Source organism: Nothoprocta perdicaria, unplaced genomic scaffold (genome assembly GCF_003342845.1).
Source record: "Nothoprocta perdicaria isolate Ctin4 unplaced genomic scaffold, notPer1 scaffold_193, whole genome shotgun sequence".
Lineage (NCBI taxonomy): Eukaryota > Metazoa > Chordata > Aves > Tinamiformes > Tinamidae > Nothoprocta > Nothoprocta perdicaria.
In genome coordinates, this window is record NW_020455127.1 from 289,919 (window position 1) to 310,172 (window position 20,254).

Sequence of the window (20,254 nt, forward strand, 5' to 3'; positions counted from 1 at the left end):
GCTACATCCTGCTGAGGGAATTAGTCTTTTACTTTCCTGCTTCTCTTATTATTCATGTTCACCATTCCATGCCAATCTAAATGAAAATGACTTCCTCTTTAATAAACAAAAGTGGTCCTACATGGAGGCAAATAATTTCATTTTTAATAAGCAAAGTCMTCTTAGGTAAAGAAGTGTGTGATTTCCTTTTGTCTGGCTTTCTGCTCATCTTCAGAGCACAGCTGGTCCTGGATGCCACCTCCACTCATATGTTGGTAAACAGGGCAAAGAGCAGCAAGTTAGGAGACTCTGAAAGTCTTCATACTACCCTCTGTGCAAGGCTAGCAGGCTTAGCAACCTGAGTAACAATATGGGAAGCAATGATCTTTGCCAGAGACCTCAGCAGAGGAACAAAGGTGGTAAATCTGGTTGTCAAGATATTGGTATTACCAAAACCCCACCAGTCAAAGCGTGATGCAGGAAAGCGCTGAGGAGGTTATAGAAGGATCAAATGCCTTCAATTTCCAGGTAGTTATCTTAGGCTAGAGCCATAAATTTTTGCTTGGATAATTGGGCATGAGACATAGCTATTTTCTCTCACTACAAAGTAGTCTCAAGAAACTTTGAAGGCTGCAGACAGGGACCATGGCAATATTTACTAAGAGTAAGACATGGTGTTACAAGATAGTATATTCTTGTCAGCACGGTCTTTCTATTGTCAGGGCTGCATCTCTGCCACACTGCCCAAAGATCCAGCTCTAATTTCCCCAAGGAAAAAACGTTTTCCCCAACCCAGTATGGGCTAAGCTACAGGCCCACCACTGTGCTTAGAAACACAACCACCCAGTTAAGTCTCACAGAAGTTGCAGAAAGGCTACCAGCAGCAGTCCATGTATATACCCAGTAATTTGCAAAAATGAAAACTTCCTGGAGGAGAAGATTCACTTGGGCAGGAAGACAACCAGGGGCTAACATATGAGGTGAATCATAGGTCACTTTGTACCGTTCATGCAGAAAATTTATTTCCAGTTCACAATGGCAAGAAAGTGACAGTGGAAATCATATGCAAAGAGCTTTAAGTTAGGCTGAATGTCTCAGATGACAAGTGGACCATGGGTTAGCTGTTTGGACTCCTGCTTTTCTCTACACTGTGTAGAAGAAATAAGAGTGCAAGGCAGCTCTGCCACCCCTGAGATAACCATTTACTTGGAGAGAAGTCCTTGGCTTTCCCTTTACAGAGATTTTTCCCCATTGATGCAAGACAAAGCAGCCAGAGTTGAGCCCTGCAATCTAGCTACRTGACTAATTGAAACCACTTGATTTTGAATGCTAAATATTTGTTTGCACACAAGCTGGAGTCCACGCCTTTTTTGGAGAAGCCACAGGGCAACTGATGATTACATGCAAGAATACAGACATCTAATTGTGTCATTTTCATTTGTAAATTGGCACTTTGTCCAGAACCCATGCGAGGTGCCGAGGTCTGCTCTGTTTCCCAAGCAGCTCCTTAGAGCCCCATCTGCAATTTTCCTGGGCCCTTGCTAAGCCAGCTGCTGTATTTCAGAGATGAGTTGCAAGTGCTTTCTAAATAGTGGTTGCAAAGCTTCCTGGGATGAATGGATGTGATAAAAATGTTTGATTTCAGCTCTGCTCTTGAGCTGCTGACAGATAGCAGTAAAGTCAGCAGCCCAGCACAGCTTGGGCAGCAGGCTCTTCTCTGTTCATATTTCATTGCACTTGGCACAAAGTAGATACCAAAGGAAAGAGCTGGGTGGGAGTTCGTAGGTGTTGAAATTTTTTATTTATGTTTGAAAAGCTTCTGGAGTTTCCCAGTGAATTACTAAATCTTTAAAAATCATTGAGGAATTTAATACCTTTAGATAGTGTTGCTCAAGCTTTCCAGAATGCCTCAACAATTTTATTCCATTTTGTACTCATTTTTTTGTCTTAAACACACTTCCACTAAAGGCGACTAACATCAGGAAGAGACTGGCTTTCTAGACCCAAGTAAATCCTTTTACTTAGAACAGCCCAGCACTAGCATTTTTGCTGTGGACATTTTGCAGACGTGGTGATGAAAACACAGCTTTTCTTGGTTCTGCTGAGTTTCAGGGAGTGTCCAGACAGCCACACACTAGCCTTTCCTGGGTCAAGRGCTGCTGTGGTAGTGTCTGCTTCTTATTATATAAATATGTACTATTTTTGCAAATCAAGACCACATCTTGAGTGAGTCAAGCTTATATCTTTTACCTCAACAGACATTTAACAACAGTAAAAACATACCAGGCTTTTTACTTCATCCTTTCATTTTAGCATAGCTTTTTACCCAGAAAGAGTAAGTAGAAAGTATTTCCACAGTTACAAGCCTTGACTGCTAAGGTCACAGGCTGTATGGAGGATAAATGGAAAAAGATTTTTCACAGAAGCATTGCAATGCTTCTTGCAATTCACAGCAAGAAGAAATTCCTGTTCAAGGAACGAATAATTGCACACAACTACATATATCTATAAGTGAGAGACTTTATTTGAACCAATTTTTCAAATACAGACATCTGTATTATTCTCACTTCTTGGGAATGTTTTCTGCTCAGTTTTCAAGCTTGCAACCTTAGGACAATATTCAGGACATATGTGTACATTAGATCTCTGCAGATGGACACATTCATATTACACAAGTACAATGAGTGAGAGACTCTTTCCAGATCCTCACACAAGAGCATCGGAAATGGGCCACTCTATTCATCAAATCTGCTCTTATTAGCTTCCAAACATCTCATAGTTCTTTATACTTTCTAGGCTGTAGCCTTCTTCTTCGGGCCCTGATTTACTACTGTGTTACTTCAGCTGTATGCCAGTGTAACTCCTCAAAATAGGGCTTAGGTGATGCATAGGGATGTGTTTTGTTCATCGGGAACAGGCATGAGCAGAAAAACCAAGCTACTGGATGAACGGTTATCCTAGGATTTTCTTTTGCAAGAGTAGTCTAGGTCTCAGGCTGGGATTTTTGGAAGTGACCAGTGGTTCTGGGTGTATAATACATGAATCTTGATGCTCAGAGTGCGCAGGGGACCTGCTAACTGGGCCCCTCATAAGATGTCTCAGGCTGGGCACTCCAGAAGGAGCCACTTGGTCACTTGTCTGTTCTGCAAATCTCGGCCTTTACCTCTTCTTCCAAGTATTGCTCAACAGAGAAAAGTAGTAATAAAGCATTGTAGATAAGAATGCAGGCTCGCACATGACCTGAGATCAACACCCTGAAAATGGATAAAGGGTAGCATTTTCAGGACCCCCTAAATGACTCAAGGTCTTAAGTTCAGTTTTCAAAAATTACTGGAGAATCTCAGGCCAAAGCCCTAAAACTTTCAGTAGGTAAGAAATGGAAAATCCTCCAGCATCTGAGCTGTAGGAGATTAATTTTCTCTGAAAGACAGCGAACTACGTGCTCTTAAGTGTCCTTGTCATTTAGGCTATTCTGAGAATTGTACCCCATATACATATGGGTAAATAAGGGGCAGACTTTCACAGGCACAAGTGGCAGTTAGACATGTAACTCCCATTGATTTTTTTCCCCCTCGGGGACCTGGAAAATCCTCCCCCCGAGGAGTTGGATCCTCCTCTCACGTTACTTTCACACCAGATTAACACCACTGGTTCCAGTGGAGTGACTCCTGAGTTACCCCAGTGTGAGCGAGAGGAGAACCAGTCCTGAGGTGCTCTAAATATCCAGTGAAAGTGCTAATGTGACAATGTAGAAAAGCAGGGATTCTGAGCATAGGCCTGGAAGAGGACCCCACCACCCCACATCATTGAGCTGTAGGTGATCACCAAATAGACATTTTGGCCAAAGGGGACCACAGGAACATTCATTCTCTTTCCTTCACCTCTGCAAGCCACAACCACTCTATCTGTCTCCAAAGACACCTACAACGAACATCAGACCTTCAGTACAAAAAGCCTCACATGCTACAGTGTGCCATAAAGAGAGCATAGAAAAAAAAGAAGAAAAAATAATGTCGCCAGTTTGGTGGGGAGTTTTATATGAACTCCCTCTTTTTTTTTTTCTTTTTTTTTTCTTCCTTCCTTTCTTTCTAAACCCTTCTCCTCCAGTCATGGCCATTTCTTTCATTTGAAATAACACAATCTCCAAATGACAGTGCTCATTCTGCCACCGTAGTCGTATTCTTTGTAGCTAAGGCCTCTCATGGAGCTGCATGAGGGTTGGGGTTGGAAAACACCATGTCTGAAGGGATCTCAGCAGGATATGTTTCCCCTCCCTTTGGAATGTGGCTCATGGTGGAATTTTTTTGGCTGATGCAACTGTTGCAAGAGTTGTATTTCATACAGTATCAATATGTGTAATCTGCAGATGCCACATGCATTGCAAGGCAGACAAATTCGAGCAAATGATGTACTGCATTGACAGGGGTGTTAAATTTATATATATATATATATATATATATATATATATACACACACACACATATATATGTATATATATTTCCAAAACTTAATTTTGATGAGGTGAAATGTCAGGAGCTGGCTGGCCTGTAACTGGTACAAGCATTCAATGTAGMTGTAGATCACTAGCATATCTTACTSCATAGGCATGAAAAAAGCCCTTCTTGCATTCCAAATTTCCTAGCATGGTATATGAGGTCAGACACTTTCTTCCCAATATGAATCATTTTGACATCCTCTTTCCTCTTCATACATTGAGCAACAACCACAGGCACCTCCAGACAAGCTCTGCATCCTTCCAGGAGAGAAGGAAGAGCAATAGATATATACTCCCTGGGGAATTCATGTCAGCCGTTGCATGAGGAATTCTAGAGTGGCTCCAGCTATTCTGCAGGATACTCTGCTCCATCCCTTTGATTCTGGGACCTTCTATGTCTTGTGCTGCTCTTTGCTCATTTGATATCATGCTAGAAAATAATTTCTCAAATGCCTCTGTTCTCTAAGGTCTTTCCAGTTTCCATCTCTTGCTATATCCTTTCTGCTCTTCCCTCTCAGGCTTTTTAACTCTAGCTGAAGAGGCAACTCAGGGAAGTCCAAGTGCTTTTCTCTGTTCTCTTGCTGTACTCTGAAGACAGTCCAGCTTCCTGCACAGATCTTGTGCACCACATGTAAACCACTGCCTGCTCAAGGCAGGTTTGTGCACTTGCTCACACTGAATTGGCCCTGATTCTTTCCCTGGCTCTGCAGGGTCAGCACACTGTACAGCAAGAAAGTTAGGAATTGATAGGTTTCAGCTAGCAGTTTTAAACTGGAACAAAGGGAGAGGAGCTAGTATTAAGATTACTTAGGGTTGCAATTGGTAACCACATACTCCTTTCCTTTTGTAGGGAAAAAAACAAAACACAACACCCCCCAGCTCTTTGTTCTAAGAAAGAAGACGAAGTATGCTCTTACAAATGACAGGAAAACACACATGATGTCCAAACCACCAGCCAAGGAGAGCCAAGATGCAAAATGCACATATAAAACATCCCCCAGGGAGAGAAAAAGGTTTCTGTTTATTGAGGAGGGAGGGTGGCCTATGTCCAGGAAGACAGGATGGACAGATTTATTTTTTCTACAAAGTAAAAAAAAAGTAATAAGAAGGTGTAGGCAAGATGAAAATTTGGCATCTGAAGTCAGAAGAGTAGGGAGACCACGTGGTCCTTGCAGTTGTGAGCAAGACAATCCTTAAGAAAACCCATTTAAATGGTCATGACAGGAGATGAAGCTACATAAAAGCTGTGCTCTCTCCTTCCTGCCTCCTCCCAAACACCTCTCCCACTATTCCTGAGAGTTGAACCTCAGTTCTCTTGAATCAGTGCTTAGAGACACAAGGCGTTTACGACATCCGAGCCAGGCTGGGCACCCGGTGCGCCACGAGCAGCAAAGACACCGGGCCTGTCCGGAAGGGCCCTCGGCCYGCTGTGTCCGTCGGAGCACTCTCCCTCTCCATACACCATCCGCCCACCTGCCGCTTCCGCGGGGGAAACAGGCAGGCTTGTGAGACCCGACATACGGTCCAAGCAATGCCTGATGTCCGCGCTACATTTGCTGAATTGAGGTCAGGCTGGAAGGTGTCTCAGGGTTTACCACCCATCATGACATGGGAATATTAGCATATATATTGTTTATGAAGTATGACACAATACCTATCTGTCAGTCAGCCCATCTTTCTATCTATTTAGTCTGTCTAACCTACTTCAGCTAGCTACGTTTCACTATCTCTATCAATCATCTATTGCTCCATAATATCTAATTTCTTCCTGTCTCTCTCTCATCTTTTTCACTCTAATCTTTCTTACACTAACTATACTCCCCTCTCTCTCCCTATCATCCATCTATCCACTCTAAAATCTTTTTTCCTCCTCTCTCTAATCCCCGTTTTTAAAAATCTCTGTCCAATCTCTCTCCCACTCTCTCTTTCCCTCTCTCTCTCTTTTTCTTTTTTTTCTTTTTTTTTTTTTTTTTGTTGTTGTTGTTTTAAATCCTCTCACTCTCTCTCTCTCTTACTTCTATACAATGTCAGGAAGCACATGGAAATGAATTCTGATGCATTTCGAGGGCATTTCCAGTGAGCAGCCTACGTTCAAAATGATCATCTCCGAGGAGATGCCGTTCATCTTTTCTCCCTGTTTCCAACAAAGAGATGGAGGAGAACAAAGGAGTGGGGAAGGGAGGACACACCAGCCCTCTGGAGGCCTTGGAGCTGCCAGTGAGGTGCTCTGGGGTTGTCRGCAGACTCGTCTTTTTGGTGTTATATCTGTGAGGCCAATTAATGCTGGTCCTGTGAAGGGCAGTATTGTATTGTACTGCAATACTGCAGGATGCACTAGCTGTCATTCCCAGGGCAGCCAGGGAGCCATCCAAAAGCTGGTGGGAAAACAGTCTTAACTAGGCTTTTATGAAAGGGCTTTAGAAAGACTTTTTTATTTCTTCCCCCCCATAATACATTTAAGCTGTTCGCTTTCGCAACTAATAAACAGAACAGCAGACCCTGACAGCCATTCTCCCTCAGGGCTGGGCGTCTGTCAGGTCTCATCCCAAAGGTGGGTATTTGGTTGGCACGCACCAAGGAAAAGCCGGCACCCCGTGGAAGTGCTGGTGGAGATTCGTCAGGAGGGCGAATTCGTCATGCACCGGGCATGAGCTAAGCCTTTAACTGACCACAGGGAAAGGATATAAATAAGAACTAAAATCTAGGCCCTAATTAGAAGGGGATGAGCAGCCTGGGTTTCGCAACGTGCTTTCCAGGAAGCAGGAGTGAGATGTTTCTCAAAAGCTCCAAGAACCGGCTCTCACATCACTGGACATTGACCTGACCCCATGTCTTCCATTTACTTAATGCCTCGAGCCAATCTGTTTTGCCAAAAAGACCATTTCTGGAGGGCTGCACCATGTTCCTGAATGACTCTCCAAGTCCAGCCTTGTAGAGTGACCTTGCTGCTGTGGAGAGCGCAGGCCCCACTGCCCCTGTCCCCAGTCAGCCCTTGATGGGGATAAGAGCCTTAGCTTAGACCAAAGTTGGTTCCTCTGCCGGGACCCACAGGGCTTATCCTTCCAGGATAGCTGTGGTCCCCTGAATTAGGGCCTAGATGTCTCCTGGAGAGTCACTTATTCTGTTTTTTGCCTAAAACCAATCTCAGTATTTCTGTGATATTAGTCGGTCCAATGCCTAACACCAAATACAACCTACTTCCCTTACAAAAATACCCTTGGCAGTGCCAGGGAGAAGAGCCAGTCGCTGACCCACAGCAAAGCAGTGGCTGAGAAGTAAAAGGGGTGGGGACCACTCCACAAACAGCCCACCAAAGATCGGTCTGTGTAGGCAGGCCAGCAGGGTGTGAGGCAGCATAGAGATGCGACACGGTGGTATTAATGATCATTATTCTCATTTATTATAATTATTGTTCAGGTTGAAAAAGGAGCCTGGAGCCATATCTTATGCTAATTGGCACATTTTTGTTTGTTTGTTTTGTTTTAGTTCTGAAAACAAACTGGGGTTAGTATTACTTTTTTTGTTCATTTGTTGGTTTTTTTTTCTTTAGTTCATTCCATCACACTGAAAACGGAAGAAAAAGATTATTTTTTGCTTTTCCTTTTTCTTTTTTTTTTTTGTTTTTTGTTTTCATTGTAACTTGATCAGTTTGGACTCCTTGGATGAACGGAACATTGCACACACACATACTTGGAAAAGAGAGAGAGGAGAGAGAGAGAGAGAGAGAGAGAGCGCGCTCGCGGTGGGCAGACAGACACACGCACGCGCCAGGTCAAAGAACTCTGATACAGTGCAAGAATTTTCCCAAAATGATTGGATCATCATTACCAAAAAACTCGCCATAACAACACCAAGAAACAAAGAAATGTTTAAGCCACACTGTTTGACTGGGATTTTTCCTGCTTTTTTTTTTTTTTTTTCTTTAAATGTTTGCCACACAGAGAGAAAAAGGGTTTAAGTGGGAATGGGAGAGGGACGGACAGGCTCACAGGTGTGAGCAGGAAAGGGGGAGATCAAGATTGGGGTGGGAAGGAAGGATAGAGGATAGGGGGAGGGAGGGAGGGGCAATGGGGAGTTCATTTCTTAATGTTCAGGCATTTTCTTGGTCCGCCTTGCTSTCTTCTTCTTTCACCTCTTCCTGCTGGGCACTTTCAGTAGGTTTGGTTTCTTCTACAGCATCTAGTGGGGAGAGAGATGGTCCAGCGTTAGTCAGCCATGATCTAGAGCATCCTGCACGTGCACACAGTCATCGCATGTTGGGTTTCATCCCTTTGGGTTTCTCTCTTCCCAGAGTGACCCACGTTTCAAAATGTCTGGCACTTCCGTGACATGGACACAGCCCATGGACTTCAGTGTAGCAGACAAGTGCCTAGCTCACACAAAACACTTCTAGCCCTGCCAGAAAGGACAGGCCTCTGAAAGGAAGTACCTGGATCTCTGAGCCCAGCTCCATGCTAACACAGCAGGCAGCCATCATTCATTTCAGCAGGGGCACTGACCAGGCTCCTGGCATGCAGGGCAGAAGGAGCTGGATCAGGCATGCACAGTCTCATCTCACCGAGCCTGCCAACCGTGCTAACAGCTGAATAATTCCCCCTTAATTACTGCTACTCCCAGCCTAGTCTTAAAGAGAAAACTCTATAGCCACACTTGTAACTTGCAAGATCCACAGGGAAAATCCTACAGAACGGAATTCAATTTTCTCCTATATTGAACAGATTTCTAGAGAGATGTCTCTAAACCTTCAAGAGCAAGATAGTTCAGCAGAGAGGTTGTCCCTGTCTCTCCAGTTATGTGGGATCTCTTTTCAAAGGCAGAGCTGTCTGGTGGGAAGCAATGAGGGCAACTTGAGGCTGGGTCTGTCTGTCAGTCAGACACCTTGTACTGGCATACTACTCACCTGAAAAGTCAAAATGAACACTAACAGCAATTCCATGACAATGAATTGGACAAGGCATCAGATTTGAGTGGAATCAGGAGGGACAAGGTAAACCAAAGTGTGTCATTCAAGCTAGAAAGATCTCATGCTTCTCTCATCCAGCCTGGGACACCTTCTTGCCCCATTGCAGCAGGCCTGATTGATTTAAGTGGCTCCAAGTTACTGCTGGGCAACTTCTCCAGGAAGAGAAGGCTGCACTAAMGTGTTCCTGAGGCTGTGGCTAAACAACCACTAAGGTATGTGCCCATGTGGATGGCTATTTAGTGGCACAGGCGAGGGTTCTCCCAGGTTTGCAGGGCTGTAAGGTAGAATAACACACAAGGGTCTTAAGGCACTGGAGTGATTGGTTTGATCCATCCTCATTTCTCCTAACTTCTCACACATATGCAATGGAGAGGCCAATCAAACAGTATCATTTCAGGTTTGGGTAGAGAACAGGGAAAAGAAGCAGGTGTAACAGAAGACTGGGTAGTGCAGGATGGCACACAAGAATGGTGCGTCTGTACCTCAGTGRCGTTGGCACTTGAGACCCTGAGATACCCCTGTGGCATCAGTCTGTGTCCAGCGGTCATTCCATGGAGGACTGTGAGAGCCCTTTGAACCAGAGAGTTCTTGGATTTTCTGAGGGACTATCAGATTACATCTATAATAGCAAATAAAATAGGGCAGGGACTGCTCCCTAGCCCTGAGGCCAGCTGGCACCACACAGCTCATGTCCATACAGCTAAGCCCTCTTACTCTGCAGAATAGAGTGGCTGCCTTGGACAGAGAATTGGAACTAGTTTTTGCCTAGGGCAAAGCTAGTTGGCATGTACAAAAACCATGCCACGGTCCATGCTGTGAGCTCATCACCATGAATTGTTCACATKCCAGTGCTTAGTTTGTGAGGATTATCATTCTCACACTCATGTTTACAATTAGTGAGAATGCTAATTGGGATGTGAACCTCTGCTTACTGAGCCTGTTTATGCTTTTGGGCCTGGTCCCTTCAATGCCATCAGATGGCAGACTTGTGTTTGCTTCCAACACTGGCACTAGGTGCATCCTCACTTCCCTCTCTCCCTTGGCTTTTTAAGCTCTCTTTTAAATATCTCCCTGCACAGCATTTCCATATGGATCACTTGTAAGATGTGTGCAATTCCCAGCTCTAATGCATTTAATTAAAGATCTGCTACTGGATCATCAAGCATTTTTTTTGTCTTATTAAATTCCTACTACTTTTTTTTTTTTTTYYCCCMAAAAAACAAGTCTATTGCAATATGGCCCAGTATGGCCCAGTACTGAAGCTTTTGCTCCTGCATCAGCAAACTCCTTGGAAGCTAAAACATCCATCAACTTGCTTTCCCTTGATACCATGCAACAAAATTGAGACTCCGACTCCTACTTAAAGACTCCTTTTATATACAGCACTGCTACAACCATGAGCTAAAGGCAAAATAGGCTATTTATAAAAACATTCAAAGGCAAAATACACTACTGATTAAAACAGGACTCAGATATGGTTGGAAGAAAAAACAGGTTATATTGTCCCACGTTTTAGCTATTTTCCTAAATGACTTCATCATACACCGCTGGGGAGTGAGAGGAGTGCTTTCAGTTCTGCTGTTCTCCAATACATTTGTAACAGGAGACAYGCTGAATTACAGAGTTGAGAGTAGAACACACAGTTCATGACCATCTAAGCCCAAGTCTGAGCCTGAAGACTCGGTTAGACAGCAGCAAAGAAAACTCTGTGAGGCTCTGACAGGCCCTACTGAGGCAAAGCTTCTCTTTTCTCACAGGTAAACACAAGATGAATGAGAGGGCGTAAAACCACACAGCAAARGTAAGGCAATGAAACTTAAGGAACACCATCACTAGTGTTTCATTACATTAAAAACTTTCTGTGGCTTTCCACTGAAAATGTGCACAGATTTTAGCCAGGAATCCCCAGAATCTCTTCAAGACAGTTCAACAGAAGGACACATAACATAGCAGGTACAGGATCAGGCACTGAGAGGTCCTGAATACCTGTCCTGATATTGAATGCCTTGTCCAATTCACACAAACTGTTAAGTAACACTGATCCTGCCATTACACTAGCATTGAAACTGGGTTCCTGCTCCTACAATAACAAGCTATTCATAAACATCCTAGCAACACAGGCAGGAAAATCGGTTGTATTTGAAGCGGGGKAGCTGGTGATCTCAGAGTCCCACAGGGGAGCTCACAATGGTTCTTGTGCTTTTCTTACTCTTAGGATAAACAGCTTAAAACACAATTTTCTACCATGCTATATTCCTGTTACAGTACTGTAGGGTCAAGTCCAACTTCCAGGGAATCCTGATGGCACCCAGAGATCCCTGGATGGTAGAGAACTCCTGTTGAGGTTCTTGATACCCTGGTTGCTTCTCAGCTAGTGCCAGGCAGATGCCTCTCTGATGAAGAGCCCCAGAATCGCTGTTACCCACCATGCCTGAAATAATCTAGACTGCTGTTGAGGTCAAGGAGCAGCAGAGAGGTATTTAAAGTCAGTTCACCACATGCTCAAGTCTCGTGCAAAATGGAGATGAAAGAAAGAAAGAAAGAAAATATTGGATTCATGGCAAACAAGCTAATTTCCACTAGCGTGGATGGCCTAAATATAAACAAGARGTCTACCTTCCCAATGAGAACTGTCAAGCAGAACTCAGCTACTCTCCCCTCTTTCTCTTGAATGTCTCCAGAGCAATGAGGTGAAATACTCTGTATACCTTTGCATCCTATTGCCACTAAGCTAGGTCTTATTTCTCACCAGCTTTAGCACTGTTTCATTGATCTTGAGGACAAGAAGAAATCCAGTGTCATTTTTAAAGAACATCAKCAAGAAGTGATATCATAAAGGACACACAAATCAGGATGAAAAATAAAGTTCAAGCGGTTGCATTGCTAAATCATAGTGGTAAAAAGCAGAGGATTCTCACTGTGGAACGGCAGCATAATCCTGCTGACATCAGGACGGCCAGTTAATACCACTTTCCAATTCATGAGGAGATGTGTGATGATTTATCTGACTCATCCTTCAGCAGTTTGTTTGATGTAGGCTATTTCTGCAGTATTTTCTCTGGGGTTTTCTCCAATCTAGTTTTCCGTGTCTTAGCAAAGGACTGCTGGGTGCTCCTCTCTCCTCTCCCTGGGGAGACTGCTAGATTCACAGGTCACAGTAGATTCACTGATCAGAATAACTGCAGTGTTGCTGTTTCTACCCAGTTTTAGTCTTGATTTTTCACTTCCTTGCACTTTGGGCTATCATATGTGTTAGTTTGTAGTTGACTGATACAGTTATACACACACAACTGTACAGTGTTGGCATTTTATATGCACTTTGTTAGAATGGGCAAAAAGGTGACAAAAATCCAGAGGAAACTTAAAATGTTTCATTTCCTGCTTTAGGACAAAATCATGTCYTTCTGCATGATATTTCCACCCATCTAAAACTGCCTCCCCTTCTAACATAACAACACTGTGAGATCTCTTACACAAGATGAATCTTCTATGTCCACTTGCAAAGCAAAGAACAAGTAGGACGCACTGAGATATTTTGTTAGATGGACCTTCACTGGGGTAGCATGGGCACATCTGGAGAGATCATAATCTGGGAATCTTAAAGTGGGAGCTGGTGGATATCTTGACCAATTTTAGATGTTTACATGCAGTCATCTCCAGTGGATCTTCTCATCTTGTGCTTTCTTTCAAGTTACTGGGAATAAGTCCAAGATTGGATTTCTAGTGATTAACCAGACCTATTTAGACATCTCCTTTGGACAAAAGGAATTGCAGCTTGGAAACACCTACATCTTTCCCAAGAAAACTAAAGTGATTGAGCTAAGGTGACATGGATGGAGACATCCATATTTGTTCTAGTGCATCCCAGGTACAGAGAAAAGAAAAAGAAGGCCCCAAAGCCCTATGGCTTTGGTAACACAACACATGTATGTGTGAAACATAAGAGGAGAAGAGGCAAAGAGTCTGAGGTGTACTATGAAGCAGAAGATGACTGAGTAAAAGAAAATCTGTCTAGAAGAATAAAGGAGGAATGGTTAGGTCAAAAGCTGTTTTTTTTTTTAATTAAAAAAAAAAGAATAAAGAAAAAGAAAAAAAGAAAGTGCAGTCCATGTTTCCAATCATCATTCTCACAGTTCTTTTAATGCATTTCAGTCCTCACTGCCATTGTTCCTGGTTATTCCAGCACTGGGGCTCCCAGATACTGTCTTAGGACTTCAGTTTGTTTTGCAGTTTTGCACTCTATTTTGATATTTCTAAATCTAATGTGATTTCCTCTGTYCAAATGACTCTATTGTGTGGGATAATTTTGCAGTGGAGACAATCATCTATGAGCTGAGCTGCCACCAATCTCATTTTAATCTAGGACTCTGAAAGTAGCCTGGGTTGCCTAGTTGAGAAACCCTTTGGGCAGCCTCAGAGCCTTCACACAGAGAGACTGAAGTGTGTTTGCTTCCCAGCTTTAGGGCCAGGGGCTGAGAAGTGCTCCATACCTACAGCTCTTGTAGGCATCTGCCAGGCAGTTTTAAGTGCCTTGGCCAAAGAAGAGAAATTATATGGAAATGGGCTGCAGATCCTTGCTGAAGTTGGGCCTTAGAGAGCTCCTGCCACTCAGCACTCCATTTACTTCCTGGAATGGGTGCGAATCGTGTCTGTGAGCCGCTGGTGAGCAAACGCCTCAAACACGCAYAGGTCTGGTTGCTGAAAAGCAGAAGCAGGCAAGCAGCAGTTCTGCTGGATGATGGTACTTCCAGCTGCCTTTGCCTGCACCATGCTTTAATGGATGAGAGCGTAGGCTCTTGTCCAAGTCCCTCTTACTGCCCTACATTAGGGAAATTAGGTTGAGTGGATTTCCGGGTAAAACACTGTCTCTTGGGACCTTCCCAGCTCCCGTCTGACTTGCCAAGATTAATTAAATCACAGCAGACATCAGCTTATGACCATAGTAGCAGGAACCTCTCTGCTGATCGTTTCTTTTGTGGCTGGTGGCTTGGGTTTTGTTTTCCTTTTCCTCTCTGTTCTATTGCAGATCTTTAAATTACCATGGCTGATGCCAAGAGAAAAGAAATTGCTCAAACACTCTGGAATTGTACAACAGATGTAGGGATTTTGCCTTTGCTGCTTTCCCACTGTTTTCGTAATTATTGCTAATATCAATCACTCAGATAGAACTCTCCCATGCCTTTGTGTTAAAGTATTGGCCAGTCTGTTCAACCTCTGCACTTTCTCTAGCATCGGGCATGATTTGAGTCCAAAGCCACCGTTTGCCATGTTCACTCTTTTCCCTACTCTGTCCTCTGCCAGCTTGGCCAGAGATTGGACTGGAAAACCTGTGTCTTGTCAGGTCTCCTCTTTGCTCTCAAAAATTGATCTAGGTTTTAAAATCCTGTTACAAGCAGTGTCCTCCTTTGGTCTGCCCCAGAGATGGTTCCGCTCAGAGATGTTTTTTTCGAGGGTAAGTGATGCTGGGTTACAGAAGGCCCCATTTAAAATCCCTAGCTTGAGCCACTCCTATTTTTAATGATGTGTGGATCCAGACTTGAATTCAGGCTTCACAGCTTGATTCGTCTGTCCTAATCCATCTGTCCTTCTACCCAGCCAGACGCCGGTTCCAGGCAGACTATAGTAGGACTGAGACTGTTGAAATGAGATGCAGTTCAGGTTCAGAGCTGTTGCTTATACTGCTCTCTTCCCGATTCAAATTAGCCCATTGCAGTCAGCCCTATGATGCATCATCCACAGTAATAAAATCCTACAACCTTCCTACTCTTTGCTTCTGAAAAGTGACAGATACACACTGGCCTGGCAAAACACCAAGAGGTGGAGAACTGGAGATTTCAGATGAACATCTCTCCCTGTTTCAGAGGATTGCATTGCACAGTTGCTCCCTAGACAGCACTGAATTCCCCCCTTGCTACAGATGGACCTTAGGTACCTTCAGCTTCCTGTGAATCCTGAGGGTCCTGATGGACAAGCAGTGCCTGGGAAGTCTTCATCCCCTTGGTAAATCCAACAAGAAGCTAGTGGGGAGGGATGGCCCAGAGCAAGTGGCATAGGGGARGGCTAAGGAAGTGGCCCAGTAATTACTGAAAAGAAGCATCCCCAGAAGTAGGAAATCAGAGTAGCATATGTTGGTCTCACAGACTTCACTGATAAAGAAGGCTTGTGGCATATCAGAGTGGAGAGAGCCAAAACATAGTCTATTAAGGTTAAAATGAACACATGAAGATGTCCAGCATATGGGGAATTTTGGACCTCCCACTTCTGCACTGCCTCAGCTCTATTTCAGCCCCATGCACAACAACCTCAGTTGCTTTATCAGGGAGAAGAAAAACAACGTCTGCCAGTCCCATGGTTGATGACTTTGGTCCAAGCTTGGATGKCTGCCTCTTTTTCTGATCATGCTGAATCCTCTGAGGAGAGCCAGCCCCAGTTCTGTCACCCCAGCCACCTTTGCGCTTTGTCAGGCTGATGAGGCTGTGGCTTAGGGAATTCCCTTCCCACCCTGCGCCTCTCTTCCCCCAGCACCATGGAAATCCCACCCTGCGATGGCATTCATGTGTGCAGCAAAGGGGACCAGGGGGAGCGGTGGGCAGGGACACGGCGRAGGGGAGCTAGACTCGCAGCTCGTTGCAAAACATCTCTCATGGTGTCTAGACACCAGCTGCCTGGTTGCCATGGAAACTCCAACTTTGGCTGATGGGCAGGAAGGTCTCCAGAGAAATGGGAGTGCTAGAGGAGGAAGAGGGTGGAGAGAAAACACGGGATGCTCCTTGTGAATGTGAGGTGTTAACCCTGTTACAGCTATGGTTGCTAATGCTTTTGCTTCCAGGAGAATGGGAAGGAAGTCTTTCTTTCTTTCTTCTGCTGTCACTGCACCATGTCAGCACCAAGCCGGAAAACCAAGGCAACTACGTTTCCTGCCATTTGGCATTTTATCCCTGCCTACTATCAGCAGTTTGTCTACAGCAACCCAAACTTGATGTGCAGTATCTATACTGGGCCATTGCAACCCAGCTAGGATATGGGCCAACCTGCCAGAGTGGTTAGGTTTTTCAGACAGTGAGAGCTCCCTTGTGAACAGTGCCTCTCCCTCAACCACCATCGCCACTGCAAGCACATGCAGCCCCAGGAAAGACAGGCACTCCAACCTGGAAGCAGTGTGATCTGTCATAGTGGTTGGTTCAAGGTATTTCAAGCTTCTTTTGCACTAGAAAGTACTCAGCGAGCTGGAGTCTGCGTAGCACAATGGCTAAAAGGATGGTAAAGAAGTCTTTTTAGTATACAGGTGCCCTCGAGGCAGATGCTTTGGGTTGATATTGAGTGGTGCCCCTCAAATAGCCACAAGCCGCTGTCTTTGGCAGACACCTAGCAAGGCTCCATGCTCTTTTACAGCCGCGGAGTGTGAAATGCAGAGAAGGGTGGTGACTTGCTTAGGGTCTTCCAGGTTGTCAATGGGATGAGGATCATGCTGGGATGAGAACTCATGTGATCCCCAATCAGTAGCGCAGTAACCTGGTTGCTGGAGCAGAAAGACTCCCCTCAACTGAACTTTTAAACTACCAGACTTGTATGTAGATGTAGACCAGATGTATGTAGATACATCCATCAAAAAGAAGTTGTGTTAGAGTGAAAGGTGCATCTTTGGAGACACTYAGAGCACAGTTCATCATTTTCTACTACTTGACTATCCAGTGAAGTAATTTATTGGTATTTTTAGATATAATATCTGGATAATAGATAGATTTTATCTACAGTSAACCCAGACCTTTGTTCATGGCAAAAGTTGCCTCTGTTGTGACCTTCCCAAATTGCTCATGGTAATCAAAAGCATAAGCATCTGGTCATCATTGCTGTAGCAACAGTCCAATTTGTAGCTAAGTAGTATTATATCTTTGTGCATTCCCAATGAGGAAAACAAAAGCTTTTATCTGCACCTTTAAGTAAAGTGTAAAGAACAGGGCTGTGGTCAAACAAGAGCTTGTAGTGTGTCCAGGAAGATGATTCACCTCTGCTCTTTCTTTCAGGCTCTCTGTCATCCACTGTGGCTAGCAGGGCACTTTCACAGTTGAGGTGCCTTGGTCTAGGTGCTCAGCAAAAAGGTCYGCAATTTCTGAAGGAGTCAAAAGCTTCAGAAATTCCCTAAAGTCCAATCTCAGGCCAAAAATGAAGGCAGAGCAAGCCTGATAATAACTTCTCTTACTCTCAACCATCACAAGTCAGGTAGAAGAAAGGCATTTGTGACTTCAGCTTCCTTGAAATATGCAGACCTGAGAGGAAGTAATTCACAACATATCCTTTCCTCATCCCTTCCCTGCAGATTTTACCTAAATCCTACAAACCAGAAAACCTGCTCTTTTGAATTCCTTAAATGCCTTGTGATTCAAACAGCTTGAATAAACAGGTTTTTATTTGCTTCCAGCTGTGGAATATAACACTTGGCAGCTGCTGTTGGCATATGCATTCAGACCAAAAGTGTTCTGTCTCATATAATAGTCCTCTTCTGTGTCACCTCATCCTCCTTGCAGGGTTAAGTTCTGGAGGAGGATTTAGAAATAGAAGGGGTAAAGACGAAAGAGTACTGTTGTCTTGACAAGATGTATCCATTTACTCTTCAACATCTCTATTGTGGCCGCCCTATGTGAACATAGGGGAGAAAGTAGAGGAAGGAGGATATAAAAGGGAATTCAAATGGCCACAGCAGATGATGGCTAAGTGAGCAAAAGAAGCTCTTGATTTAAGTGATTGATGGCAACTCCTGTACAACCAGAACACTCCTAAGAAGGTAATTAATTCAGGGAGTGAATGATACAACAATCTCAAGATGGAGGTTTGGGTTTGCAGTAGCATATGCTACAGTAGCACACTGAGTGATGTAAGTTTGGTAGCCAGATCACTTCCTTGGAGGTCTGACCATCTATGCCTCTGATGATCAGCTTGGCAATTTTGATCAGATGGGCAGTGAGAGAAAAATGAACCAAAAAACTGTGGGAGGATCACTGTGTTCAGGATCACACATGTACAGGATCACACATGTAAAGGATCATGTGTGATGTACACCCATGTAAAGTGCTGGTATCTTTGAAGCATCGCGGATCCCACTTTGTCCTACAGGATACGCCGTGAAGCTTCCCTCTTTCCCTGCCTTAGCATAGCTGGCCAGGGAGAAGAGACCAGAGGAAAAATCTTCCATAATTGCCACAAAATGGTCTAGAAATTCCTTTAGTGCTTCCAAAATTAATGCATTGCTCCTCCCTCTGTTCTCCTCCCCCATCAGTTGTCAGTGACAAGAAAACAAATTGCTCCAGCCCTTACTAYAAGCTGTACTCCCGCCTCCCTCTTCCCCCTACCCCAATCCAGAAGACATGTGCCATTCATAAACTGCCTGACGGCTGGTCTCCATTATTAAACCCTAGAAGGCTGATAAATCCGGGATTCATGGAGCCTGCAAGCCTCCAACAGCCCGCATTGCCATGGAAACAGAGGCAGCCTCCATCTCCAGCATGAAATGATATTGATCTAGCTGAAGACAGGGATTTACAGGCAAAGAGAGGATATAAAATGTCTGTTTTTCTTCCTTTTGCCATCTTTCCACTTTGTGTTTAAAATAGAGAAATTCCATTTAGAGATCATTAGTTCATTTTAGTCCATCTTCATACAACACAGCTCTGCAAATTTGATGCTAAAATGAATTAAGCAGCTGTTGTCAGGTTCTCCACAGCTATCTTGTTGATAGATGTCCCCAGCAGTTGCAACATCAACAACATCAGCTCTTTGAATCAAAGGTATTAATAATTCCAATAGACACAGCTGGGGAGCCTTTGCTGCTCATATCTACAGGAGCAGGTTGTCAACTAGGAGCGCCTGACGGCAGGGCTCCACTTGGAAACAACACGACATGACATCGYTGATGCAGAACAGGTTCCTCTCCACCTGGAAGTCCCTCTCTGAGACTGCTAAGTCACAGCCTTCCTGGGGCAGAAAGACCAGGAGCAGACCATCCTGGAAAACTAGGTGGGCAAATGGATCCCGTCCATCGTTTACTACCAAACCCTGATCTTCCCTTGTATGTCACCTCATCTCTCAGGGTCCAGGAAAAAAAGAAAAAGGATTGGACAGCAAAATGTCACAGCATGTCTTAACGCAGGAGGTCAGACCAAACAATCATGTCTAATTCTGCCTTGAGAAATCTCAGCATTAAGGGGCACAGCTGATGCTCCTCCAGTGAGCGCTGTGCCTGAATAGCAAGGAGGGCACTGGGCAGTCATGCAGCTGGCTCTGGGCATTTCTGAGGACAAGAGCAGTGGAAAGGCTGCACAGTTGGAAGGAAGGAGGAGAAGACAGTCTTTCCTGAGAGTTCACATTGCCAGTGGCAGTCTTCCCTGTCAAGGGGGCAGCAGCTAGCAGGTCCTCTCTCTCTTGGTTTGCCTCCCACAGGAGGGACTTTCCAGCCTCTGAACTTTTTGAATACCACACCAAGCAAATCAGGGCAGTTGCCTTGCAAAGAGGCATCCTGGTTTAATTGCCTGTCAGATTTTTCACAATAAGAATTCAATTATGAGGCTAATGAATTCGGCCTCGACACAAGGGCACCCAGCAAGCCAGCTGCAAACATCTCTCGATGAACCTAAGGGCCTGATGCCACATCCGTGGCCAGAGCCGGCCGCCAGAGCTGGCCTCGGCCACTACGCAGCGTGGAGCCAAGCACAGCAGAGGGCACTGCCTCCACGCCACCCACCACAGTGCTTGGGACGCTGCTCTGGCCTCATGTCATGCGGGCAGGCCTCAGTGTGGTGCCAGGGCCACCTGACATCCCTCGG

The 20,254-nt window shown here is 44.6% G+C and overlaps 1 protein-coding gene across 1 annotated transcript in view; it reads right to left on the bottom strand.

The window, feature by feature from the left end:
• Nucleotides 1-6,635: 6,635 nt before the first annotated feature.
• The window catches only part of GAP43 (growth associated protein 43), a 58,550-nt gene continuing 44,931 nt past the window's right edge, over nt 6,636-20,254 (bottom strand). Inside the window, exon 3 of the mRNA XM_026037222.1 lies at nt 6,636-8,653. Coding sequence (XP_025893007.1) covers nt 8,565-8,653 — 89 coding nt within the window. The 3' untranslated portion in view covers nt 6,636-8,564. The remainder of the gene's footprint in view (nt 8,654-20,254) is intronic.